General features: G+C 63.3%; 2 protein-coding genes across 6 annotated transcripts in view; one reads left to right on the top strand and one right to left on the bottom strand.

Annotated features, from left to right (window-relative positions):
• Nucleotides 1-214: 214 nt before the first annotated feature.
• On the bottom strand, nucleotides 215-7,984 carry ENPP7 (ectonucleotide pyrophosphatase/phosphodiesterase 7). 2 transcript variants are annotated; one of them, XM_045983863.1, is made up of 6 exons: nucleotides 7,598-7,984; nucleotides 6,232-6,377; nucleotides 4,419-5,045; nucleotides 3,523-3,772; nucleotides 2,889-3,013; nucleotides 215-830 (listed from the first exon to the last, which is right to left on the bottom strand). In XM_045983863.1, exons 1-5 carry the CDS (start codon nucleotides 7,941-7,943, stop codon nucleotides 2,931-2,933), a joined length of 1,452 nt encoding a protein of 483 aa, XP_045839819.1. In that variant the 5' UTR covers nucleotides 7,944-7,984; the 3' UTR covers nucleotides 215-830; nucleotides 2,889-2,930. The 2 variants fall into 2 exon arrangements, with proteins under 2 accessions (XP_045839819.1, XP_045839818.1); XM_045983862.1 differs by having other exon boundaries at nucleotides 2,915-3,013.
• A 2,038-nt stretch (nucleotides 7,985-10,022) lies between these two features.
• The window catches only part of LOC123930193, a 32,966-nt gene continuing 16,211 nt past the window's right edge, over nucleotides 10,023-26,777 (top strand). For 2 of the 4 annotated variants that reach the window (XR_006816003.1, XR_006816006.1), the window contains exons 1-4: nucleotides 10,023-10,193; nucleotides 10,904-11,082; nucleotides 11,796-11,915; nucleotides 25,887-26,023. The gene's annotated coding sequence lies outside the window, so the exon portion shown is untranslated. The remainder of the gene's footprint in view (nucleotides 10,194-10,903; nucleotides 11,083-11,795; nucleotides 11,916-25,886; nucleotides 26,024-26,777) is intronic. The other 2 variants (XR_006816004.1, XR_006816005.1) reach the window with 1 other exon arrangement.

The raw sequence follows: 26,777 nt of genomic DNA, 5'->3' as shown, positions 1-26,777 counted from the left end.
TGGCCCTGAGATGCTCTGGTTGGCTCCGTGTTCAGACTCTGGGGCACATGACCCCCCTCTTGCTCCCTGCCTGGGGGCCCAGTGCCCTCTCTGCAGCTGGTCACTGCCCTTCGGTGCTGCGGGTTCTGCAGCAGCATCTGTATGTCTAGAGCCGTGGGTCGCACACACTCCCTCCCCCTCCCCTCCCTCACCCCACCCAGGGTGGTCTACTGTTTGCGGTGTTCGCACCTGTTTTAACATTTTCACTTTTTTGCTTGAACCACGTGGCTTAGGGATTCTGTCCGTCTGCAAAGAGCCTTCCCATCCCCCACTGTCCCCTCTCCCGGCAGGCCAGCAGGGGTCCCCAGGGGCTGTGAGGTGGCCTGAGGCGTGGGGAACGCGTCACAGCTGGGGCCAGCGGCTAAGGACGCTGGAAATCCCCGCAGGCTCCGGAGCAGAAGGCCTGCAAGTGACCGCGGCCCTGTCCTTCGTCCCCCGGGTCCCGGCAGCCCGGCGGGGCGGCCACCAGGGCAGAGGCGTGCGGACTCCACGAGGCCAGGCGTCCCGGCCACCTGCCCTGCGTCCCCGCCGGAGCCGAAGGCCGAAGCGGGGCTCGCTCTGGGCGGGTCCGGGGTTCGGTCGGAGCCGGGTCAGGTCCGGACCTTCGCGCGCGGGACTCTCGGGCGCCCCCGCGTGGCCGCGGACCGCACGGCTCTGGGCGGGGCCTGCGGGAAGCGGGGGAGGAGCGGGAGCCGGGGCTGGGGGACGCCGAGGTCTGGGGCAAGGGCGGAGACAGGCTCATCCGAGTCCAGCAGACTGACACCGCGAGAGGACGGCTTCTGGGAGGCTTCCTGGAGGAGGCAGGCCCGGAAGAACAAGTGTGTGTTGGCTGAGGGGAAGGGCTGGGCAGGGCGAGGAAGGTCTGGGGGCGGAGCGGGAGCGGGTGCGGGGAGGCAGCGGTGGGAAGCGGGCGGGCAGACAGAGGCCCGGACACTCCCGCTGGGGTGTGACCGAGGAGGACCCCTGTGGGGACTCCAGACCCTCCGCCCGACCCAGGAGGGCACGCGTGGGTGGGAGTGGGGATGGGGTGGGGAATGGCTGGGGGTTACACCCTTCCCGCCGGGCTGGGGGCCTTTCCTGGGCCTGGCTGGGGGTCGTGCCCTGCACACTGCGGACCCCACGGGAGGAGAGCCCACGGGTGCCTCTGTCTCCCCGACGCTCTGCCTGCCCGCCTGGGGAGGGAGGATCTTAGGTCACGGTGAAGGGCTGCCCGGTTGCTCAGGCAGGAGCGAGTCCTTCGGGCACTGTGTCTGGAGGGAAGAACGGGGCCCACAAGGCAGCAGCCTCGTTCGGACCCGGGGTTCAGCAGCCGCAGTGACCAACCCCACGGGGGAGGTTGTCTCCACGGCTCTGAGCTCCATGCCCGGCCTGGGCTCTGGCCTGAGGGCCGACTCTGCGGTCTCTTCCTGACCTGGCTGTTGTGGCCTTGCTTTGGGAGCTTGAAATTGGCCTCTGTGGGAGCATTTACACCACAGAGATAGGAAAGGCCACACGTCGGGTCTTTTATTGCTTCTGGTTGCAGCTGAAAGGACTCCAGACGAGGGGTTAAAACCAGGTTCAGACACTGCTCCGTCACCTGCAGGGTCCCAGGCCAGCCAGCTAACCTCTTAGGCAGCAGCGTCCCATCTGGGTCAGAGGGGGTCGGCCAAATCATCTCCCTGGTCCCATCCAGCCCTACGGTTTGGTGGCGAGAGCCCTGCAGCCCCTCTGTCTTCCGGCCTCCGTCCCACCTGGGCTGCCATGTCCCTGTCTCTCCTCGCGTCTCAGTGAGCAGCTCTGTCCCTCTCCGGGCCGCCCAGGCCCCGAGCTGTCCATGCAGCCTTCATATCGCATCTGTGTCTCCCTAGAAAGGCAGCCCCGAAGGGTCTCTCGAACCCACCCATTTGCACCATCTCCACTCTGCTCCTGAGATGTTCTGCCCAGACCCCCGGGGGACCGTCCTAAGTGACCGTCCCTCCTCTCGAGCCTGGCAATCCTGTGCTCCTTCAATCGTTGGTGTCAAATCAGGTGTATCCCCATGTCATTTGGCTGGGGGTCCCCACTGCCTGTCCGGGAAGACTGCTCCCTGCGACCACAGAGAGCTCATGCGTCCCCATCCTCCCTTACCAGCTTCCAAGCCCGGGCCTCCCTTCCTGTCCACAAACAGGAGGGGCAGGGCCGCCTCGGGGGCTCTCATTCGCTCTCCCCTGCCAGGAGCTTCATCCCTGGGCTGGGCAAGGCTGGCTCAGCCTCCTCATTCCGGACTCCTGCTCCTGGCTGTGGCCCAGTCCTCTCTCTGCCGCGACACCTGACCTGGTCCGTCACCTCGCACACTGGTTTGTCCTGTCCCTGTTATCCGCTCTCTGTGACCCCTGGATCATAGCCTCTGGGGTGCAGGGCCCAGGCTGCGTCATTCACTGTGGATGCCCAGAGCCCAGGGCAGAGCCCGACGCCCAGCCGGCTCCCACCGTGTGGCTTGAGAGGGAATGAATGATTTGCTTCTGCTTCAGCTGGAGGGCCACGGCGCCCCAGGGCAGAAACAAGATGGGGTTGTCACAGGGCACGCCAGATCCTTCGAGCTGGCTTCTGGAATATTCCGGGACTCCTGCCCTTGCAGCTCTCCCCACACACCTGACCCCGATGGCATCTGGGGTCTGCCTCGTCCCCGGGGAGCACGCAGGCCTTGCAGGCAGGCAGGGAGGAGGCTGAGTAGGGTCTGAGCCTCATGGGCTCTCTGCCTGCTTCGGAAAGGCCCGCTCCAAGCCTAGAGCAGAGCGGCTGGAAGGGACTTGTGGGGGGTTCTTGAGCACTGACTCCCTTCTGCTGCGCTGTGGGGGACCCAGGTCTCTAGTGGGGGCGTCAGGTCCAACCTCCCCTGGCCTCCTGGGCTTCTGACCTCCAGCGACAGAGCATTATGCGAACTTGGCCAGAAGCATCACAGCTGTCAGCAGTCCCGTCAGCACAGGGGGCCGGCCACTTGGCGGGAGAGCAGAGCCTGAGGAAATTCAGAGAACCCGGTGAGCGGAGCATGTCACTCACCCCTGCTCCTCGAGGGTGGGCCCGGTGCCCTTCCCCGCCTCCCACAAGCCCCCTGACCTCGGCTCTCACCAGGCCCGTCCCCTGAGGGGAGCAGGGCCCACACACCTCCGGCCAGGCCCCCACTGGGGTCTGCAGTCTCGTCAGCTCCCAGGTGACCTCTGGCCTGGGGATGGGCCAGGGTGGGGGTGAGGGCGTGTTTGGGGGAGGCCCACAGAGGAAGACTCCGGGAAGGAGCCCTCCCAAGGCCAAGCGGGAGAGCGGGTCACGGGGAGCCAGGAGCCCCGAGGTGGACTTCAGCAGGGGCCTGTCCTGTGGGCAAAGCGCCTGCTTCTCTGGCTGCTCACATCCGCCGGCCCTCCCCTCGGCGCTGCCAGGGGCTTGAGATGTTTCCGGGATGCAGGACAAGGAAAGGGAAGGTGGCCCCAGGCGGCTGCTGGCGCTGCGGCTGAATGGGCAGCCCCTTACCCGAGGGGGTGCTCTGGGGCCCGTGGCTGGCTTCCCAGAGCATGGGCAGCAGCGTGCTCAGGAGCCCGTCGTTGGCCTCGGGCACGAGGCCCAGCAGAAGGCACATGAGCTCGTACACGTGGACGCTCTCGAAGGGCTCCACCTCCAGGCCCCTCCGGAAGCTGGGGCCCACGGCCCGGAAGATGGTCTTCATGTCCATGGCCTCGTTGTGGAAACCGTGCTCTCCTTTGTTGAACTGCACGTTCACTCTCTGCCGGGGAGGGGAGGGCCTGAGTCTCCGCGGGGACTCCCAGCCCACCCCTGCCCTCCCCACCGGCAGCGCCCCTGCGGGGGCAGAAGACCTCTGGGAAGGGTTCACACGGGCAGGGGTGGGGCGGGAGGGTGTCTCTGAATTCCGAGGCTCCAAAGACCTGCGGCCCCGAGGGAGAGCCTCCGGGAAGACCTGCCAACCCAGGCCCACCCCAAGCTTGCAGGGTGGCACCTCCTTCCCCGAGGCCCTCTCCCCTGCCCCCTGCATCTTCCTTGCCCTTTGGCATCCCTTGGCTCTCGCTGACCCCACCAGGCTCCTGCCCTCCCCCCCGCCATTTCTCATTTCTTACAGCCCATCCGCCCCCGCTTCACCCTGCACGCAAGCACACACACGTCCATGCTTTCACACAACCCACGCACACAAAGCGTGTACGTCGTTCACACGCGCACAGACCTCACACGTTGATGCCCAGTACATGCGCACACACTCATACCGGTTGCACAGTGACGGGTGTGTCCCTTTGGTGGCCGGTGCCCCTCCAAGTGGGGACTCATGAGCAGTACGGGGGGGCTTTTTACAGCAAGGGAGAGACCCAGCCGCCCAGTGGAGGAGCCTGCCCGAGCCGGGCGTCGGGCAAGGAGCTCACCCCATGGATGACGTAGCCAGGGTCACTGTACATGAGCAGTGGCGTGATCCTGGGGTTCCCGGCGTAGTGGAGGGACGTGGGGAAGGACTCCTTCTTGTAGACGTGGAGTTTGGGGTGGGCGTCCTTGAGGACCTCGTACACCTTGTCCAGCATCCCTTCCTTGGGGAGCAGCATCCCGTTGGGCCCGTAGTCCAGGAGCTCAAACTCGATGTCCTTGAAGGTGAAGTTGGGGAACGCGTGGAACTCCACAAGGTCCTGGGCCTGCTTGTGGACGGTGGTCATGCCGTGGTCGGACGTGATGATCAGGTTGAGGCTGCCCTCCAGGCCGCTCCTCCTGATGCTGTCCCGAAGGTAGCCCACCGTCCTGTCCACCTGCATCACCATGTCCTTCCTCTGCTGGGACTCGGGGCCGTACTTGTGGCCCGTGGAGTCTGGCTCCCCAAAGTAGAGCGTGACCAGGTCCAGGCCCTCGTCGGTGAACCATTTCATCACCGTGTCGATGTTGGCTTTCCACTCCTGCTCATCTTTGTAGTTGTGCAGAATGCCTTCCTTCCGGCTCAGGGTCACGGCCATGCCTTGGTAGGTGACGTTCCCGCCGGGGTAGAAGAAGGAGCCAGTCTTTAAGCCCTGCCAGGGAAGGGGGCTTAAAGCCACAGGCCTCCTTGGGCTTGCCCCCCGCCCCCACCAGTTCCTGCCGCAGTCGCTGCTGCCCCCCTGCCTGCTGCCTCTCCTCCTGCCCGCTCACTCAGCCCTGCTCCCGCCGCAGGCACCGGCTTTGTATAACTCCTACATTCCCATGGGTGAAACTGATGTTATGGAGGAGGGAGCGGGTGCCCAGGGGACCCAGCCCTCGTGACATAACAGACATAAAGTTGTGCCCAGATACACAGTGTCATCGTCACTATGGCCCTGCATCCCCACCGCGGAGCTGCCCGGACAGCCCTCCGCTTCTGGCCTGGAGCCTGGCCCTTCTACCTGTGTCCCCTCGCCTGCCCTTCTGGCCTGGACACCCATCTGTCTTTGCATACGTCGATAGCGGCTTTATTTAGGGACCCTCTCCCTGGAACCACAGAGGTCCAAGCTCGCCCTGTCTGCATGTCCGCTTCCCAGCTGCCCTTCTGTTTCCACCGGGCACCACGCCATGCCCGGCTCTTGGCTCTGACTTTGAGCATGAGCCTGGCGTCCGGGTAGCTCCTTCCAGAGGGAAGGGACCCCGACCTGAGTGGACGCCCTGCCCCGAGGATGGGTGTAGGCTGCGAAGTTCATTCTGGGGTCATCTTGAAAACCTCCGTTTGACCTTGTTGGCGAGCAGCCACATCTCCGGGGCCAGGGATCCCCCAGAGCGCTGCAGGACGGAGAGGTTCCTGGGTTCGGCACTACATTCTGCCCCTTACTGACCCTTTGCCCCTGGAAGTTGGCAGCCCAGCCCGGAGCGGAATTCCCCGAAGGGGGAAGGCGGAAAGCTGTTCTATTGTGAGATGTCCTTTTGTTGAGTGAACTTATTTTTCCTGTGTGGACGCCCTCTCCCAGAGCCCAGGGTCCGGGGCTGCCGTTTCCCTTCCCTTCCGGAGGGTGGAGCCATTGCTTCGGTCCCGGTCCCGGGGCTGCAGGGAGGACTGGGCAGGGCCAGGAGCCTGCTGGCGGTTGCTTATCCACGCCCAGCACTCACCAGCCTCGGGCCCCACCTAATACCCCTCCGTGCTGTCAGCCCAGGACCCCGGGGCCGGGGTCTCACCAGGTCACAGCCTTTCTGGGCCGGGTCCTCCCGTCCCCTGTCCCCCGACTGCCATCTGTGGGCTCGGGCCCCCGCTACCTGCCGCTGGGCGGTGATCCAGATGGGAACGCTGCCGTTGTCCCACCAGCTCTGGATGCCTAGGGTGGCGTGGTAGGGCAGCTTCACCTTGCTGGTGGTGTTGTAGTACATGTTGTGAACCACCCCGTGGTTCTCGATGTATTTGCCTGCGGGGAGGAGACGGCAGAGGGGAGGTAGGAGGTGGGAGGGCAGGCGGGAAGGGGGCAGGCTTTCCCATACGCGGCCGGGGGTGGGGGAAGTCCCCGTTCGGGGTCCCAGACACGTCCTCTCCAGCCCCGAGTTTCCACGACCCCTTCCAGCGGCTTCTCCTGCCGCCGAACGTGCACACAGGTGTGCCAACATCATCTGTGGCCTGGTGGGTTTTAGCAAGGACCGGGAGTGACCCAAGTGGCTATCCGGAGGGAAATAACGGAACAGTTACCGCCAGGCATAAAGCAGAATCCCAGACATTTAAATGCCTCACGCGGAGCTCCATCCACGAGCTCTTTTCTAAAATTCACTTTGTGCGTGGGGTGCACAGTCCCTCGTGCCCAGAAGCTACAGCAGGAGGGACGTTAAGCCACGTGCCCCTCCCCCCGCATTTCCCTCCGCGATCTAGTAAGGAAACAGGTGCCGTGCGGGAAGGGAGAACCAGATGCTTGCAGGGGGGGCCCCGGTCACAGAATGCTGGCACGTGGATGAACGTCTGTACTGAATCGGGTCTCCCCCCGAGGTCACGGTCACCTGGAGCCTCAGCATGGGACCTTGCTTGGAAATAGGGTCATTGCCGATGTGACGAGTTAGGTTAGGATGAGGGCGGTCTGAGTCACCGTGGGCCCTGCGTCTATGCATGAACACCCTCATAAGACGAGGAGAGACAGCTGGGGCTGGCGAGACAGGCCCCAGAAGCGCCATGGAGGCTGGGAGTGGCAAGTAGGGTCCACCAGAGTCTCCCGAGGGAGCGTGGCCCTCCTGACACCTGCATGCCAGACATCCAGCCCAAAAGAGCCAAGGAGGGTTTGAGGGCATCTCCGGGGCCGGCGTGGGAACAGCAGGAACCTCAGGCTCATCTCTCTCTGCCCATCTGGAGCCGGGCCACGCTCACTTCCTCCAGAAGCCCTCCTGCGTGGACACCTTGGTTGGGGGTCACTGTTTAAAATGGGACCGCTGGGCGTTTTGATGCCTTGTGTAAGTTCCCGCCGACAGTGAGGCTAGTTGATGACCCCCCCCCCCCCCCCCCCGGTCGTGCTGTGTCTCCCAGGGACATCCCCTCCTTGGTCTCCTTTGTCCCTGTGCAGCGCCCGGAGGACTGGGCTCTGTGCACGCACTGGCTTCCCTCTTCAGCCCCCTCCCTGTCCCCAGGGCCCAGCCCGAGGCGCACGCTCACCCGTGACCAGGGTGAAGTGGCAGGGGCTGGTCATGGTGACGAAGGCCGGCGTCATGTAGCGGGCCTTCACTCCATCCAGCGCCATGGCGTCCAGGTTCGGGGTTTGTACGTCCTGGTCATAGTTCCAGCGGAAACCGTCAAAGGACACGAGTAGCAGCTTATTCCGGGAACCCCTCCTGCCAAGCGGAGCCCCTGCCCCAGGAGCCGGGAGGGTGGCCAGAGCCAGGGTCAGGAAGACAGTCAAGCGCCCCGACATGAAGACGTTGGTTCCTGATGAGGAACAAAGTCCCAGGGTCAGCCGGGCCGGTCTTGCCCTGCGCCTCCGTGAACACGAGACCGTGCACATACCCACTTCTCAGGAGACAGCCCTGGTCACCGTGTGCCTGCCACCCTAGCCCAGCCCTCAGGTGGCATCTGCCTTTATTGCCAGCAGAGGCTTCTGGGCTGGCTGCCCCTCCCCCGCATTCCCCACCCCTGTGCACACCTGTCCTTGTGGGGAGGATGGGGACCAATCCCAGAGGCCTGGAGAGCAGAAGGGGCCACTCCATCCTATAGGCCTGGGTCCCCACTCCACCTCTTCTAGCCACTCTCGGTCTCTGTGCCCTGCTCACCCTGACCCCAGAGCACTGGGAGGGGCCCTCTCCAGCTTCTAAGTTAGGGAGAGCTCGAGGGTGCCTGGGTCTCAGGCCTGCCTCGGTCAGGCTCTGGGCTGGGCTTCCAAGGACCTGGGAGCCAAGGACCAGCAGCTCAGCCCAAGCCTGGCTTTGTCCACAGGAGCCCCAGCTTAGGTGAGCCCCTTTTCCCGCCGTGCCCATGAAGGGGCATCCTGGGATGCGCTGGGCTTGCTACAGCCTGGTAGCCCAGGTGAGTGCCCACCACACCTGCCTCCTGGGGTCCCATGGAACCTCGGACGGGCACACAGATGTGGGTGATCTCACTTGTGGACTTCAGCGGCGGGGGGCTCAGAAGAGGGGGTTCCTTGTACCTGTGCTCATGGGGTGGGTGTGCACGGGAAAGGGACCCCTGAGTTCAGGGTGCACCCTCTCCCACCCCCTTCTCTGTCTCTGTCCCTCCCTCTCTCGGAACCTACGAAGCACGTTCCGTGAGCCAGACGTGGTTCTCAATTTGGGGGATCCAGCAGTGAATGAGACAGGTGAGTGAATCAGTAAAACAGTAAAATAGTGAGGCTGGGGTGAGGCAGTCCCTGGGGAGGGGTGGTGGCGGCCAGGGACGAGTCAGGATGGCATGGGTAGGAGCCCGGGGAGTGGGGTCAGGGGCAAGTCCTGGCTCCTGGTGGGCTGTGGAACCGACTGCAGGGAGGTGCCTGCTGGGGTTGGGGCAGGAGGGGGTGGTGGCCCAGATCAGTGTGGCTGCTGGGGCAGTGACAGATGCCACAGGTGTGTGTGGGGGGGTGCTATGCTGAAGGGCTTGCGGCCAGACTGCAGGTGGGGGAGGGCTGGGTCTGCCCCCCAGGAGCCGGGGTGATGGGGTTTGTGTGCGCACCTGGAGATCAGAGCCCAGGTGGACAGTGAAGGATGGAAACAAGCATTCCACCTGGGAGGCCTCCAGTAGGTGGTACGACCCCATTCACCTGTGAACCTGCCCCCAGCGGCTCTACCTGACGACGGGCTGCAGCAAGCAGATGTGGTCATCAGGCGATTCCCAGCTCCTCGGCCCCACCGAGTGCGTCAGAGCCTCCTCGGAGGTGGCCCAGGGACTGGGTGCAGATTCTCCCGCCCGCCCCCGGACACCCGCTGAAACGCAGCCTGGAGGAGTCCTCCAACACAGCGGGCCCCGGGAACCCGGGGTCCCCCAACACAGCCGGCCCCGGGAACCCGGGGTCCCCCAACACAGCGGGCCCCGGGAACCCGGGGTCCCCCAACACAGCCGGCCCCGGGAACCCGCGAGAGGCGGACGGCAGGGCTCCTACGACCAGCGCGGAGCGGGGTGGGCTGGGCCGGGCTGTCAGGTGGTGGGCCAGGGCACAGCAGGTGCGGGACCGTGCAGGTGCTCACCCTCCCTCCCACGGCACAGGGCCCCAGCTCCAGGGAACGACCGGGCAGCTGTGCTCTGGGGCCGCGTTTGCACCGGTGTTGGGGGGCAAGGACGAGGGTCTGACAGCCCAGGAGGCCTGCGGGATGGATGCGGGCAGCAGAGTGGGCCGGGAAGCCTTCCAGGTAGGGGGCGGACGTGCAGGTGAAGAACTGCGGGGTTCTTTTCGCTGAAAAGGAGGATGGGCGAGGTCGGGCTGGACGCAAAGGGGTAGGTCATGGAGGAACCTGGATCTTACAGCTTAGTAGTGTTCCAGAACAAAATGGCTGCCAAGAATAAAGACTACATTTCCCAGCATCCCCTTCAGCGCGGCTTGGTCATGTGACGCATTCTGACCAATGGGACGAAAGAAAAATGTCACGCGACAGCCAGGCTCTGCCTTGCGGGGTCTTCTCCTCGGTGGCGCCAGCCACCAGGCTGCACGGCGAGGGGCTCCGGGGCCGCGCGTGTGTGCGCCGAGGGGCGGTCCCCGAGGGCGTCCCGGTTGGCGCGGGCGGTAGCCCCGCCGGGAGACGCGCGCCCCCTGCCTCGCTCCTGTCGCCGGGTGCGGGCCGGGCTCGGGCGGCGGGGCTGGTGGAGTGGGCGGACCCAGGTGCCGGCCGCGCCCCGCGGGGCGCGGGGCGCGGGGCGGGCAGGGGAGGAGGCGGGCCGACGCTGTGGCCCGGGGGCAGACGCGGGCTCGGCCACACGTGCCCGGGCCTGGCGTGGGTTTGGGCCGGTGCGTGCAGGGGTGAGGGTGGGCGGGGCCTCGCGGACACGGTGTCCCCGCGCACTTTCCCCGCTGGCCCTGGCTGTGGGTTCGAGTCCTGCTGCCCCTCGCCTGCCCGCCTGCCTGGGCCCGGCCCGGAGATGGCGGGAAGGGCCTCTCCTCGGCCTCCTGCACGGCTCGGCGCATCCCCCCTGCACTCACGGGAGGCTCTGCCCGTCGGTTCCCTTCCCTGCCGTGGCCGCTGAGAGCACGAGACCGCAAGCAGAGGGCGTCCTCGCCCCCGTGGCCAGCAGTGCCGGGCGTTTCCGCAGACCAGGCCCTGGCTTTCCCGGGAGCTCTTCCAGGCTTCGGGGTGGGCTGGGAGGCAGGAGTCGGTAATACGCTGCTTTATGGGTGGGGAAACCGAGGCCGGCACCCAGCATAGACGAGGAGCCAGGCTGCGACCCTGCTGCGACCCCCTTCTAAATGCCACCAGTGCACCAGCCGCTGAGGACCCTCATGTCGGGCTTCGAGGCTGTTAACGTTTTTTTTTTTTCTTTTCTTAGATTTATTTACTTGGGAGAGAGCGAGAGCACAGGCAAGGGGAGCAGCGGAGCAGGGAGCCCGATGCAGGGCTCGATCCCAGGACCTGAGATCATAACCTGAGCCGAAGGCAGACGCTTCACCGACTGACGCCCCGGTGCCCCGCTGACCTTCTTTTAAACCCGGTGCAGCTGTCACCATGGTGCGATCACTGGCTTCCCCTCTTGTGTTCACATCACTTCCTTGGGGTGCACTGCCCGGGAAGGGCCCTTGGACAAGGAGGGGGAGGCTGCTTGGTGCGTCCGGTCCTCTTGCTGTCAGGAACGGCTTAGGCTGTGAGTCGCTGGTCCCATCAGCCACGAGCTGTCCCCTCTCTTCTGCCCCATGGTGTCCATTGGGTTTTTTTATTCCTTTCGTGTCCTTAATGTACAGCGATGTCCGAAAGCCAGAGAGGCTGGGCGATTTTCCATGCCCCACCTCCTTAGCTCTGCTCCCCACGGGCAGGGTGCCATCTCTCAGACCGTCTGGGGGGTCCAAGCGGCCATCGCATCCTGGGGCTTCATCGGTTGTGTGTTTTGTAGTGTGTGTGTTTTTGGAATCTGCACTCTGGCAGAAAACTCCGTTTTTCGTAGGCGTCTGTCATCTCTGTTTGTCACTCGTAACTCTCCCCGCCCTCTTGCACACTGGTCATTCTTCGGGTAGACGGTAGACCCCGCGCTCCCTGAAGACGGGGCTTGCCATAGTGTTCACGTCCCATCCCCAGAGCCTGGCACGAGGACCGGCCCAGAGTAGGCTTCACCTGGTACTTGTCAGACGAGTAAATACACTGCTTAGAAGGCGAATTTGTGCAAACATCTACCGTACTTTTGGTTAGGGAGAACATTTTTAAAAAATAAACTCTTTATTTGACGACAGCCTGAGGCTTGTGGAAACACTGCGGACATGGTCGAGTTCCCACACGCCGCCCGCCTGGTTTCCTGCGCTGGTAACGTGTTGCGTTCTGCGGCGTGTTTGCACGGCGGCGCGAGCATGTGGGTAAGTCATCATCCTGTTCAATGCTGACAAGTCCTCGTTAGGCTCAGGTTACTCCGTGCCTGCCCTGCTGCCCTGGCCCTGTTCCAGGATCCTGTTAGGTTATCACCGTGTCCCCATGTCCCTCTGGGGTGTGATCGTTCCCCAGACTCTCCTTGTTTTTGATGACATGGACGGTTTGGAGAAGTGCTGGTCAGGCGTTCTGTAGAGCGTCCCTCCGCTGGTATTATCTGTTCTCTTTCTGTTGATTACACAGGGGTTCTGGGGCTTGGGGAGAGGGGCACAGAGATAAAGTGCCGCTCTATCATATCAAGAGACGTCCTATCACCGTGATTCATCGCTGCGACGTGACCTTTTCACCATGATCGCGTCTCCGGGTGTCTCCGCAGGACGGTCCTCCTTTCTGGTGCTCTGTTCTTCGGAAGGAAGGTCACCGTGTGCCCCGCACACGTCGGGGGTGAGGGGTCGTGCCCCACCTCCGTGGGGACAGAGGGTCTACACCGGTCGTTTGGAGTTCTGAGCAGGACACTTGTCTCTTCTCCCTGTTTGTCCCTCCGTTCAGTGATTTATGCCAGCTCGGGCTCACAGAGGTCTCTTTCGCAGTGGGGATTACAGCCCGCTGCTCCCTGTCCGTCCCCTTGCTCTAACTGCTTCCTCTTTGGCCCCCGGGAGCTCTTTCTGTGGGCTCCTGGGTCCCTTGTCATGCCCACCGCTTTGTGTCCTCAAGTCCATCCTTGCCCTCTAGGACCAGAAGGTGTCCAGGCTCCCCTCCCGTGTTTGCCGCCCAGCCCTGGAATCAGGCGTTTCTCAAGGACCCTGGTTCCTTCTCTTGGCGCTGCTATTACAGACCAAGAGCTGGGTGTGACAAGTGACAGTGCCCTGGTTTCTGGCCGTACCGTCTCCGGTACGGTGCCCAGCACCCAGGAGGCAGGAAGGTGGCTTGTTGGCGTGAGCGGCAAGAGTGAAGTCTCCAAACCAGGACGGTCCTGGACAGGTGCGGCCCGCCGGGGAGCCCCCATCACCCCGGCCGGGGGGCTGGACGCGGGAGCAGGTGCTCCGGCCAGGGGCCCTCCCCTCTATCCAAGGCGTGTGGAAGTCCTGTCCACAGTGACAAGTGGCAAACTTGGGTCTCATGGGCCTCTCCCAGTGCCCCGGCCGTGCCCCTTCGGAGCGAAGGCTGTGGTGTTGGTAACACACGGCTGGAGAGGAGCGTTGCCGTCACGGTGGAAGTAGACAAGGAATTTGACTTGGGGGCGTGGCAGATGACCCTTTCCAAACAGGGACCCCGATGCTGCCCTTGCCATGCCAGCCGCCTTGGAGGGGGGCCCCGGGAACCCCTGGCTGGGGGCTGGCCGGGGAGCTTCATCCTCATGTCCCTGGGGGGCCTGAGCCATGGAGCCTGGACAGGTGTCTGGGGGACAGGCCTGGGCTCAGCAGGTGAACTGCCAGGAGGCATCATGATCCTTTTGGCCACGGTGGTGTTCCTGTGGGGAGAGACGGCGGCCTGAGGCTGATGGTTCCTTCCCAAAGGCCCCAGCAGTCTAGTGTCCCGCTGTCCAGCGGCTCTGTGGGGGGAGAAGGAGCTGAGAGAAGCAGCCTCCCCCCAACTCTGCTGGAGAGATTAACAGAACCCCCCCCCCCCCAGTGAGCACCCTCCCTCCACTGTGGCGGGCGGCCGTGACTCCCTTGCCCACTGCAACCGGGACCTGCCTGCTGCTGGTTGTTCCTGACGCCGGGCCCAGCCCGATGTCACGACAGCAGGTCAGTAGCACGACCGTCCGCTCCGGCAGGGGCTGCTGCCTCTCACTCCTGCTCAGGAGCTTTATCTCCGCGGCCACCTCGCCTCCGGCTAAATGAGGATTAATATTTTAACAGGATTATGTGCTGTGGGTTAGCAGGACTCTCTGGGGACTCCCGGTGCTCCCCTCCCTCGCAGCCCTTCCCCTCCTCCCTGGCTTCCCTCCTGGCGTGCAGGGAGACGGGGTCCTGAGGTCCGGGGGGGGTGGTGGGGCTGCCTGGTCTGGACTCCGGTGTTGGGGGGTGGGGGGGACGGCTCTGGGCCATGGGGACAGTTTGTCTTGAAGAGGGGGTCTGTCCCAGGGTAGGGATGGCCCTGCAGGGCGAGGTCCCTGAAGAGACCAGACTGTGCTGCGGTCAGTGGGCTTGACCACTGTGGGGGAGAAGGGAGGAAGACGGAGTGGGAGCTGGCAGTGGGGGGCGACAGGGCGGGAGGGATGCCGACTTGCCCCCGTGTCTCAGCCCCCTGAGTGGCACAGTCTCTGAATTTAATGTATCCGGCCTTTGGGGGCTCTCTCCTGGAAAAATACTCCAGCTCCGCCCACATTTTAGAAAAGTGAGACCTTCCCGTCCCTCTCCTGATTCCATCACGGAAGGACAAAACCCACGTTCTCAGGTGGGGCTTCCCGGCCCTGGGCGCTTGGCCCCCGTGGGTCCCCTGGGTCTCCCGTGTCCGGGGACCCCTGATCGGTCTCCTTCCCAGAGCCACCATCTCCTTCCCAAGCTGGAGGAAGGTTCCGCCCCCAACTTGGGAGCTTTTCCTTGTGGCCCCCGGCAGAGCCTCGGGGACCTTGACGATTGTTCTGTTGAACCGCTTGTCACCTGTGTACATTACGGGTGTGTGGGTCTGCTTGCCCCACCACTGAGGAATGAAGGAGGGAGGGAGGTTGGCTCCCCGGACGGGGGACCACGGCTGACATTTGCATGCTCATGTTCATAGTGGGGATTCACAGGAGCTAAAACACGGACAGGCCAGGAGTCCGTCGGAGGAGGAGGAGGGTCTGTCCCCACGGTGGAATGTCACGCCGCCTTAGATGGGAGGGGTGTCCGGACACCTGCCGCCCTGTGGATGGGCCTGGGGGACATGGAGCCAGGTGGAGTCAGCCAGTCACAACAGGGCAGAGAGTGTAGGGTTCCGTTTCTGAGAGGTTCCTGAAGTCGTCAGACCCAGATGGGGGGGCGTGAGGGGTCAGAGGAAGGGGCGGGAGTTAGTGTTTAACAGGGAGAGAGTTTCACTTTGGGATGATGACAAAGTTCCGCAGGTCAGGTGCACAAGAGCGTGAATGCGGATCTCGTGGTGTTTTACTGCAAGTAAAAATTAAATAAAAAGACCCTGGGACCCTGGGGCCTTTCTGAGATGCCAAGAATGTTAAGGGGGATTCGGCACTCGGTTGGAGAATTCCAGATGCTGCCTGGTTGGACAGTCCCAGCGAGGCCCCGGCTGTGTCAGGGGTTTCCAGATGAGGATAAGAAGGACGGGGCTCCCCCCTGTCCTCCGGTGGGGGCCAGACCCGCAAACTGAGATCACGGTCGTAAAACCACTACCCATCCCCACCCCCATTTTACGAATAAGTAAAATAGTTTTATTTTTGTTTTTTAATTTTTAAGAAGATTTTTATTCATGTGACAGAGAGCGAGAGAACAGAAGCAGGCAGAGAGGGGGAAGCAGGCTCCCCACTGAGCAGGGAGCCTGATGGGGGGCTCGATTCCTGGACCCTGAGACCATGACCTGAGCTGAAGGCAGACGCTTAACCAACTGAGCCACCCAGGCGCCCCAGTAAAATAGTTTTAGATGCCAGTGGTAACTAGGAAGATAATTTTGGAAGTAGTTCATGCTCATTTCAGAACACTTGGAACATACAGACGAGCCTGGAGAGGGCAATTAGCATAATTTTAAGGCTCACGACCCAAGGGACGGCAGCCAGCGGTCTTTTTCCTCAAGCATCATGAGACGTCCACTTACATGTGGGTTGAGTGTGACAAAAAGGTTAGTTTTGTTTTGAAATATTTATTTTTCAGAGAGAGAGCACACAAGCAGGGAGGAGGGGCAGGCAGGGGGAGAAGGAGACTCCCTGCTGCGCAGGGAGCCCGATGTGGGGCTCAATCCTAGGACCCTGAGATCGGGGCCTGAGTTGAAGGCAGCTGCTTAACCGCTGAGCCACCCAGGCACCCCTAAAGGTTAGTTTTGATTTTGTCTTCGTCTTAGTGCTTAGTGAGTGATGAGCTGCTGAACAGAACATTCTCAGTGGCCTGTGCGGGGCGCTCGCTGTCCGTGGGGGCTGGGGTGCGGGTGTGGGGCGTGGGGATTCTAGCCAGCAGGGCCCCGGAGCTTCGCTCGGAGAGTCCGCTGAGCCTCGCAGGCCTGGGACCTCTGGCTCCCCACCAGTAGCCTTTGCGAGATGGTCCACAGCCACGGGGCCCTGCCTTTAGGCCAGTTTGGGGGTCGGGGGTCTCCAACCCTCCTCCCCCATCATTACCTCCTCCCACCCAGCTGGGCGGGGAGCTGCACCCTGGACCCTGCGCCCCAGGCAGGCTCCCAGGGCCGGCGATCTCCCCTGGGGGCTGCAGGAGGAGGCTTGGTGGCTGTTCCTGAGTGGCACTGGCTGTTCTCTGGGGCCATCACCCTGCTTGGGCCATCAGGGGCCATCAAGAGCATCACCCTGTCACCCCTCCCTCCCTCCATCGGCTCTCCTGCTCCGAAGCTTGGCTCCTGTCCTTGTGCTCACCTTCTGCCAGCTTCCTCTTGCCCTCGGTTCGCTGTCCCCCGGCGTCCTCCTCACTGAGCCCCGTTCTCCACCATTTGCTCAGGGACACCAGCTGCCGTCTCACGACAATGGACTCCCAGGTCCGGAGAGCGTGAAGTCTGCTCACCTTGGAGAGCTGGTCAGGGGCTGGGCTGGCCGGACGCCCAGACTTGGCAGGCCCCGCCTCTGGGACCTCCATGCGGGGGCCTGGGGAGGTGTCCCCGGAGGTTAGTCGGGGGCAGGGGGGGCTGGGCAGGGTGTGTGGCTCTGTGCGGTCCTCCCTGTGCCTCTGGTTGGTGCTCCACGGCACCTGCTTGTCTAAGCAGCTCACTTTCTGGATCAGCATGAAGGAGACTCCTCCCCTCACCGCTAGCCTGGCTTGGAGGACCCCAGAGGGGCTGGGTGGGTGCTGACCAGGACTGGGGAGCCAGCCTGGCTGGGGAGGTTGGGCAGGGCCTGAGTCTGTGCTTTGCTTGGATCAGCCGAGCCCTTCCTGCCCTTGGCACCTGGGAGGTGAAGGGTGGGCCCCAGGTCCCTAGCCCTTGAGGCACAGGCCCTGCGTCTCCACTGAGGACAGGTGAGCAGGGAAGGACTTGGTCGCCTGGGAAAGATCGGGTGGGGTCTCGGGCAGGCAGCCCCGGCCCAGTGCTCCCGCTCCTGCCAGCTGCCGGCCTTGGCGGCCTCTGCTGCCCGTTGGGATGTAGGTCCCCCCCTCCAGCCACACTTTCCAGTAATGCCTCTGCCCCTGCTGGTTCATCTGGATCTGTGGGCTTTTCTGTAAGGGCCGTGAGTGGGAGGAGAGGGGAGGTGCCCGGTGCTCAGCCCAGCCCCAGGTCATGCTAGGCTCATTGTGCTGTGGAGAGAGAGCTGGGGGTCTGGGGATCCTGTGGTCTGTAGTGTCCCTCAACCCTGAGAATCTGCCCCAGGGAGTCCTCCTTGGCTTGTCCCGCTCTCCCCCTGCCTCCAAATGCCAGCAGACCCCAGCAGGTCCATCACAAGGAGGAAGACGAGAAATGAGGCGTTCAGCATCACGGTGTCTGTCCTTGGAGCATGAGCTTTCTCCCTGGGCAGCAAAGGCCTGGGTGGGCATTTCCCCACCCTCTCAGGGACCTTGACCCCGGAGGACAAGGCAGGGTTGTGTGGGTGGGGAAGTCAGCAGCACCGTCAGCTGGTTGGGGCAGGAAGGCAGAGGGGAACAGGGCAAGGGGACCTGAGGGTACACTCCTGTCTTCCCACCTCAATCCCCCAGTGACCCTGACTCTGCGTGTGTCTTGGGGTGGGGGGTGGTGGTGTGTCCAGGACCCTCTTCTTCCTGGCCTTGGCTGGCCAGGCTGGTCACCCCCTTGGTCCCATCTGTGGCTGAGCCCTCCCAGCCTCCCCCCCCCCAGGGGAGAGCCCGCTGCTGGCTGCCACCCCCTTGCAAGCCCATCTCCCCTGCAGCTAGTCCATGAGGGTTTTGTGTTTTTTTTTTTCCTGGAACTTTGTCATTGTCCCCAAGGTGTTTCAGGCGTCAATCTTTCCCTCCGCTTTCTCCTCAGAACTCCAGCTAGTCTGGGCCTCTGGCCGCGGTCTCCAGGAGGACTCAGGCTTGGAACCTCCCCAAAGTGTGTTTCTGGGGTGTGCTGGCTTCGAGGCTTTCCATCCTGTCCCAGCAGCTGAGCTCTGCGGCGCAGGGGTGTGGAGGGGCCCCCCCGTAGCCCTGGGTGGGTGTGGTGGCCCAGGGGCTATGCCTGGGGCTCTCTGCACAGTATAAGGGGTGCCCATCCCTCCACTGGCTCCCGGCACAAGGCCGACCACACTGGTGGGGGGCGTGGCGGTGCTGACTTTGCCCGAGGGCCAGGCCGGTCCAGGGCCCTTCCCTACCCAGGCAGCAGGAAGAAGACTGATGGCATCTGGGTCCGTCAGGGCTACTTCCCTCAGGGGAGCTCAGAGCACCTGCTATCTCCAGAACCAGCTGTTTTATAGCCGCTCCGAAGCTGTGTGCCTGGATAATGAAGGGGCATGTCAGGCAGATAAGGGGCTACCTTTGGCCGAGCCGGGCAGATAAGGGACAGCTAACATGTCCCCGCTACACCTGCTCCAACTTCTCGCCCCCACCTAGGGGAGGATGGCATCCCTCTCGGGCAGCAAATGTCTTTGGGCAGAGAAGCCCCTTCACGTGGCCGCTGCTGTCATCACAGATTCCGCCTCCTGGTGGCCAGGGGAAGTGTGCGGGGCCGAAGTCAAGAACCACACTGTGGGCCGCGGTGACCCAGCTGGGTCTGGGTCCAAGGGAGGGCAGGAGAGAGGGTGTGCTTCGGCGGCGGAGACCCTCCCGGGGAAGGTTCAGGAAATCTTGCTGGAGGCCGGCCTTGTGTCCCCTGTAATGCGGCCACAGCACGACACCTTAATTTACATGCATCTCCGTGACCCTCCATCTCAGCCTGTGTTGTCAACCGGGGGCACCTGCTGTGTGACAGGCCATGGGGGAGGTGCTTTCTGAAGGCTGGTGGCGTAGACGGAGATCTGAAACCCAGGACCCTCCCGGGCAGGTTGCTTGGGGGCTGAGAGTAGGAGGCGGACAGGGAAAGAGTCACCCTCGGAGGCCCCTGCTCGTGGGCACAGCCGGGAAGCCCCCAGCATGCAGAAGGTGTGGTGTATCTTTGCTCACAGGGATATTGATGGCACCCCTTGGTGGGCGGAAGGACAGGGGGTCTTGGTGGCTAGAGAAAGTGCTTTGCCAGCTGAGATTTTTTTTTTTTTTTTTTTTTTTTTTTTTTGACTAGCCATATCTAAGCTGGTTTCTGGGAAGGATAAGGTGGTGCAGAATCATCAAATCCTTATCACCGGGGATGAACAGCTGGCTCGGGCCGCTCAAGGACCCAGGGTGCTGGAGCTTGTGGGGATGAGACAGGGACTCTGCCCAGGGGCCCAGCCTGGTTGCAGAAGCCCTACGGACTCAGAGACACACGGACCGTCAACTATGACTCCAGAGATGTCCCCTCCCCAAGACAGGCCCCTGAGAAAGAGAGGAGCGGGGGCCGGGATGCAGGATGGATCAGCTTCTGTGATGATGCTTCTCCCAGGATGTTCATGTCGGGTGAAGTTTGCAGGAGGCAGGACGTGTCTTCCTTTTAAAAAATTTGTATAATGGAAGATTTCATAATCCCCCAAAGATAGAATGCACAGTACGCTCTCCTGTGCAAGGTCATCCTGATGGGACGGTCACTGACGGTCACGTTTGCTTTATTGTCTCCTTGAGCTTTGCTGTTCTCTGGGGCTGAGCTGTCCTCCGACCCCGAGCAGACGTTCTGTGGTTTTGCTCCTCCAAATAGGGGAAACTTCGTGACATAATTACAGCCCTGGTAACACAGTATCAAAATCAGCAGGAATTCCTCCCTATGGGCTAATGCCCCATCTGGAACTGTAACTGACGTCTCAGATGGCCTTGGAAGTATCTTTTTGCCGCTGGTTTGTTTAAATTGGGTTCCCAGCAAGGTCCACGCATGAAGAGTGATCGCTGGGCCTCTGAAATCTCTCTGGGTCTAGCTCAGGCATCACCCCCGCCCCAGTTTCCCTCCCGCCGTGCCTTGTGGACGCCGGATCCGCTGTCCGGCGGCGTCCGCACCTTCCGCACCTTCCCGCGGCGTCCCTTTGTCCCCATCTCTCCTGAAAACAAGTCTAGCTGGGAAACCTGATGGGACGCAGGCTCGTCTCTGCCAGAACCCTTCCCAGGCGGGCCTGTGTCTCCCGCTGAGGCTCACCTGCGACACTGGCCCGGGTCCGCAGGTCCCCCGGGCACGCCCCAGCTCTTTGCTGACCCCTCTCATCCCTGGTCTCATCCACCCATGACCGTTGCAGGAAATAACTAGGTCACAAGAGCTTGCAAAATGGCGATTTCCAAATGACAGCATCCATCTGCCGCGAGGAGCTGGAATCCTCCCGTTAATCAAACCAAACCGTCCCCTTCAGCTGGCCTTATAGTTACCCTGGGACGCCGCCCAACAAGGAATAGCCTTAATTCACTTCTTTTCACGAGCACTTTCCCAAGTAGAGTTGGGGGCCTATTACGTCCAGGGGGTTTCTAGGGAAATTTTTTCTCTTTTTCTACATATTTTTCTATTTTATGTATTTAGCATGTTTTAACCAATAGTCTTCACTTTAGGCTTGATCTGTCCCTGGTTGGCTGGGGATTTCCGATTCTCCCCCCCAGAGGTGGCACACCGGGAACGGGAGGAAGGGCGACTCCCTGGGGCGGCTGGTGACGCGGGGGGCTGGCGGCAGGAGGCTCCCTGGGGACTGTCGGAGGATTTATTGTCCTGTCTTGTTTGAAGTGCAGGGGTTGGGCCCTCTGATAAGTAGCCATATCTAAGCAGAATCCGATTAGAGGGCAGGGCGTTCTGATAGTCACGGAGCTCTGCTGGGAAGAGGGAAAGAAATCCCTCGCGGGAAAACCACAGATCACGAACAAAAAGGTCCCCAGGCTTTGTAGTCTCAGAGAAGGACACCAGGTGGCGCTGTCCAGCCACTGATCTGCTGCTGGGGCCTCCCCCACTTTGAACCCACTTGGCTCCAAGGCTCTCTGCTCCTGGCCAGGCCCTGGGGCCAAGGGAGAACAGAGTCCCCTGTGCTCCCCAGGGTGCGTGGATGTGGGTTTGCTGGTGCAGTCCCCAACCCCAGCACGCTTGTGCCGGCAATGGTGACAGCCGCAGAGCCCTGCTGCCGGGGGTCTCCTCCGCCTGCCCCTACAAGGAGAACCGGTGTCCGTTGGTCCTCCAGCTGAGGCGGGGGGCAGGTGGCTGTCACGGAGTGAGGAGGCCAGCTGGTGGGTGCACCTGGGGTTCCAACTTCCTGCCCCGGGTGGAAATGGGGGGGGTGGTCCAGTGTGGTGGACGGCAGGAAGGGCGTCCCTGGCTCCAGGGGGTCTGGTGAACGGCAGGTCACTGGGAAGGCATCCTCCGTCCGGCGTGGCAAAAGGAAGCTCTTCCTGGGGTCCCGCTTGAGAGTCTTGATGGTTGGAAGGTGGGGCACGTCCTGATCGGCCGCTTGGCCCTGGGGAGGGAGGGGGGCTGCAGTGGCAGCTGGGGGCTCCTGGGTTCCGGCCCCTCACCGCCTTCCCTGCTGGGGGCCGTCCTGGGGCTCTGAGGGCAGGATGGGGAGTGGGGGGGGGGGCGGCTGTGGGACCAGACAGAGGGACTGACCACCTGCTGGGCTGCACCGAGGACTTGCTTCCCTGTCTGACCCTCCAGGAGAGAGCCAGAGGGCCTGGTAGGCCGCCATGCCCTGCCTTACCCCTGCCAGCCCTTCTCTCCCTCCCCCTTCGCCAAGTGGAGCTCACGCAGCCCACATTTCTTCTGTGGCCGAGAGATCACGTCACATTGTGAGGAGCTCCAGGGAGGACGTGGGGAACCGGGGGTTTCATGAGCAAAGGGCCCAAGGCGGAGGGAGGGTCCGAGGCCGCATTGCAGACCTCTTGGGTTTGTTCGTCACCATGGCTCGGCCACTGCCCCCCTAGGGCCCGCGAGGCCCCGCACCCGAGGTGGGCTTCCAAAGGCAGGCCTGGCCCTCTCGGCACCGGGCTCCTCGGGAGTGAGCGGTGGGGGGATTTGGGGTCGCTAACACAGGAGCCTGGCTGCCGGGCCTTAGAGGCAGAGCTGGGCCTTCCAGTGCCCGTCTGCCCTCACCAGCCTGTCTTCAGGGGCCCGGAGGGAGACTCCTCTTCTCGTTTCTCAGGGAGGGGGAGGCGCTGGCCAGCTCCCAGGGACCCTGGAGGAGCTGCCGGGCAGGGGTGGGGTGGGCAAGCCAGGTGGGCAGGGAAGGCCTGGACAAGGGGCCGGTCAAGGCCTTTTCAGCAGGGACGCCAGGCCTTGCAGGGAGAGGAGAGGTGTGGCTGCTGCCCCCTCCAGGGGCGAGGCCCTCCTGTCCTTCCCCTGTCACCCCCCAGTCATGGAGCAGCCTCCGGGGAGGTGGCCCTGCCCTGGCTGGGTTCTTGCTGTCCCCTTCCCCTCAGGGGTGCCAGATGGGGTCGGGCCGAGGCAGCCAGGTCCGGGCTCTGGCTCCTGCCCCATCCCTTCCCGAGCCCTGGGGGAGCCAGGAGGAGGGCCAAGCAGGCAGATGGTGGGCTGGGAGGGGGGGCTGCCTGGGCAGATGGGCCGACTGTCAGGACAGATGGCGGGCCGGGCAGGGCTCCGGAGCCTGCCCCATCTGCTCCAGGCCCCTGGTGGGGCTTTGCTTGTCCACCTGGGGCTGAATTGGGAGGAGGCCCAGGCCTGCTTGTGTTCTGCAGGTGTCCCTTCGGTCCCAGGGCTCTGGGCTGGGTGTCCCTTCGGTCCCAGGGCTCTGGGCTGGGTGTCCCTGCCTAGGGCTGCTCTGGGGTCTTGTAGCCCCCCTCCCTGCAGCTGACACCGGGCCGGTGCTCACAGAGCTGGAGGGATTCCCGAGCGTCTCCCGAGGGTCCAGGTGGTGCCCAGGTAGAACGCCTGGCACGGGGTGAAGCCAGGGGACTCCGGGCACAGGCAGAGGACAAGCACTCCCTTGTCATCAACAGTCAGCTCACTACAGTGGACGAGGGGTCATGGCTGAGGGTCACTGTGGAGGGAGGATCACCTTGGTGGGGGGCCAAACCTGCTTCCCAGAGGACGGGATGGCTGAGCCCTTGCAGGCTTAGGGTGGGACAAGGGCAGGAGGTGGGGGGTGGTCCACTCCACCGTGGTGGGCGTGAGGACTCTGGGCATCCGGGGGAGGCTTTGGGGTCACCCCCTGTGACGTCAGTCCTCAGACCCCTGTGTGGGGCGCCATGGCTGTGCCCTAGGCCTGAGGGGGTTGGGAGAATTGATCCTGTGTGTTCTTCTGTTGGTAATGATGCTAGAAAACACCTTTTTCTTTTTCTTCCTCCCTCCCTCCCTCCCTTTCTTTCTGACCAGTTACAAAGCAAAACCTTTGCGGACAGAATGCAGCGCATGGCTGTTCCCACAGAGCTTGGTGTGGACTGGGTGCTGGGTTTTCCTGTTGCCGGGGGCAGCTCTGTCCAGGGCGGCCAGTCCCCCTGCTCCAGGCAGAAGGGAAGGGACCGAGCGGGGGCACGGGGGTGTCAGGGTGGAGGAGGAGGCGTGACAGGCTCCAGGTTGCCTTCCAGAAGGTCCCCTGGACGCCGTGTAGAGTGTGATCCGGGTGTCTGCACCCGTGCGGGCTCAGGGCTGGGCAGCGCCCCCCGCCCACCCTTCATCCGCTGTAGGTCACTCTCTGTCCCTTGCCCACATCCTGCCACCCTCTTCCCTAGGCTCCTCCCCCAACTCAACTCTCCTGGAGCCAGACGGCGGGGTCAAATCCCACTATATCCCGTAGTGGCTGGGTGGCCTGGGAGAGGTCGCTCACTCTCTCTGGGCTTCGAGTCCTTTACGAGTGGAGGAGGAGCAGTAACATCTGTACTTGGTAGGGTCGCTGGGACCGTTCCCCGCCGGTGGCCCTGAGACCCCCGTCCTGCAGCCGGCCGGAGCCCGCTCTCTTACCGCGTCGTGGTCTTCGTTTCATCTCGCTGGGGTGGACCCCGCGTCCGGTAGACAAACCTTGGTAAAGTCCGCGGCCTCCCGTGCCCGGCCGTGTCTGCGAGCACCGCCGCTGTCCACTTCTGGAACGGCCTCAGCGGCCACCCCTGGCGGCCACCAGCCTTCCCTCTGCCTCTGGGGCTGCCCGCCCGGGATGTTTCACGTGGATGGAATCGTCCAGCGTGTGGTCTGGTTCTGCCCTCGGGGCGCCGTGTTCTCCGGGCCCGTGCGTGTTGCAGGACGTGTCCGAGTCCGTGCCTTTGCACGGCTGAGGAGCAGTCCACGGTGTGGCCGGGCCACATTTCGCGTCTCCTTTCGTGCCTCGACGCCCACCGGGACTGCTTCGGCCCTTCCGCTCCCGTCAGCCTGTGTGAGCCTGTGTGTACAGACTCCGCTTGAACAGCTGTCGCGTTGTTCTTTACGTGGACTCCTTCGCAGAGACGTGCGTTGTCCCCGCGCAGCGTCCCCGTGGGCTCCAGTCTCAGCACGGGTCCTGCCGAAGCCCGTGTCCTGGTGCGTGTCTATTATCTGGATCCTTCTTTGGGGTCCACGGATGATGACGAAGCTCCTTGCTGAGATCCTAGAAGTGCCAGGCTCCTTCCCCGCGTGAGGCTGACTCCATGGTGCCTCGTGCTGCACGTGGGGGAAACTGAGGCACACAGGGACTCAGCCCCTTCCTGTGCTCTTCTGCTGTTCCCGTTCCTGTTTCAAGGCGAGGACAGAGTGGCCCAGTGCTCATAGGGGGCTGGCCTCTGACCCAGGCCCATGCCTCATGGGACAGAGATCTCAGAGGGGCGGGGTCAGGGGACACCCAGAGTGTCTCCAGGGAAAAGGGGACCAGGGCCCCGGGTCAGCGATGGAGAGAGGGAGGCGCGTGGTCCACTGCCCCAGCCTGGTTGCCCTCTGCCTCTCCTTCATGCCCAGCATCGGTGTGAGGTCACGTGTTTGTTGCTGAGACCCAGAAATCCAGGAGGGGCTCTCACTGGCTCAGGAGGGTCGTCGCTGTTCCCCCCGAACAGATGTGTCCACGCTATGGCCAGGCTTCGCACCCCTGATTTCGTAGATCCTTCTGAGGGGGCCCAGGGAGGTCCAGGGGCCTGCTTGAGGCCACACAGCACTCGTGTCCTCGATCTTGCGGGAGCGGAAGTGCGGGGTGGGGGGGTCCCACCCCTGCCCTGGTGGGGGCTGCCGCTCTCTGCGACGGTGGGACTGCCCCAGAGCAGGCCCCTGCACACCTGTCACACGTTCTCAGTCTCAGGCAGGGGCCGCTCGGATGGGAAGGCAGGCTCACCCGCCCTTGCAGTGACCTGGGCCTGCCTTCCTGAGCCTGATTCCTCTGCTCCTCCCCTGCCCTGGGCCTCCCATGTCCTCTGAGCCATGCCCCCTGGACTCCCACCCCCCGTGCTGCTGCAGCAGCCTCTGGGGACCCCCAGCCCCCTGGGGACCACCTTCCCTTGGTGCTGTCCGCACAAGGGAACGTGTGGGGAGCCCCCACGGTTCTCTTGGGCCACACTGAGCCCAGACTGTGGTGGTGAGAGCAGGGCCCTGGTGGGGGCAGGAGAGATTCCGAGACGTCAATGGCTGGACCCCGGCGTCCTCTGCGGGGTCCTCTCTCACCCGACCTGCTTACCTGCTATGATTGCCGACCAGGCCCTTCCCTTCCATCTCATTTTCGTGGCTAATGGCTTTGGCTGCCACCAGTCCTCAGGAGAGAGAGTCGGGGCACCTCCTTACGATGCCCCACGGCAGCATCTGAGACATCTACTGGCATCTGGGCCGCCCCCCCGTCCCCCCACTGCGCCCTGCCCTCCCCCCAGCCCCGCGTCCCTCCCCCCGTCCCCCCCACTGCGCCCTGCCCTCCCCCAACCCCACATCCCTCCTGGGGTCCTGCTGTCCCTGCCCTCCCGCAGGCTGTGTCCCCTCCCTTCAGGGCCCTCCAGAAGGAAGACAGAATGCCCACCACCTGCCTCCTTCTCACCAGGCCCAGGAGAACTTCTCTCTCCCACTGGCACCAACCGACTCCTCTAGCTGATAGAGGAACTTTCTGGTGCGAAGCCTCCGGGGAGGGAAGCGCGATAGGGTCATGCCCTTCCCCCAGCTCCCTGTTAGCCTTGGGCCTCAGGCTCCCTCCTCTGGGTTTTACTCCAACCTGACCTGGGAGGGAAGCCTCTGTCAGCAAGGAAGTCCCCTCCCTCGGGGACGCACCAGCTCAGAGTCCTAGGGGTGCGGTGGGGGAGCCCCCTGAGATGGGGCCCGTGGGCAGAGGGGCCTGGGGCCAGGTGGGGCGTGTGGAGGCTTCTTGATGGGCTGCTGTCCCTCTTCCGCAGACCCCTGGCCCCCCCACCTCCCCCGCCTCTGGCTGCTCCTGCCCAGGAAAGTGAGTCCCGTCTGAAGGGTCGGGCCAGGGACAGTGTCACAGAAGGGACACAGTCCAGTGTAGGTGCCCTGGCAGGCCGGTCGGGGGCAGACTCTCCTCCCTCCTTCCCTCCAACTGCAGCAGGGCTCCCGGCTTTCTGCTTCGTTCCCAAATGCCCGGCCCCACCGAAGGTTCCAGGCCCCTGGCAGCGGGGAGGGGCAGTGGGGGCTCCCAGCTTTGCAGTTTCGGTACCGTCCAGCTCTGAGTGGCCACACTCCCTTGGCTCCTTCCCAAGCCCCCTCTGCTGGGGATGGGGGGTGCGTTTGCCACCCCCCGCCCCCAGCTATGAAATACACTCAGAGCAATGCAGCCAGACCACGGCAGCCACCAGCTGGGATCCCCCGCCACTCTCACCCGGGACCCACTGGGCCCCCTTCCCCCAGCG

Source organism: Meles meles, chromosome 18 (genome assembly GCF_922984935.1).
Source record: "Meles meles chromosome 18, mMelMel3.1 paternal haplotype, whole genome shotgun sequence".
Taxonomy (NCBI): Eukaryota; Metazoa; Chordata; class Mammalia; order Carnivora; family Mustelidae; genus Meles; species Meles meles.
Note: the sequence above shows the minus strand (reverse complement) of the source record. Positions and strands in the feature narration are given on the sequence as shown.

Excerpts from the sequence above, each read along its gene's own strand:
- ENPP7 (XM_045983863.1), bottom strand. The coding sequence starts at position 7,943 with ATGTGCACGGTCTCGTGTTCACGGAGGCGCAGGGCAAGACCGGCCCGG. Across the intron at positions 5,046-6,231 it reads GGATCACCGCCCAGCGGCAG|GGCTTAAAGACTGGCTCCTT; the intron begins GTAGCGGGGGCC and ends CTTCCCTGGCAG. Across the intron at positions 3,014-3,522 it reads GCCCCAGAGCACCCCCTCGG|GCTCTGCTCTCCCGCCAAGT; the intron begins GTAAGGGGCTGC and ends GAATTTCCTCAG.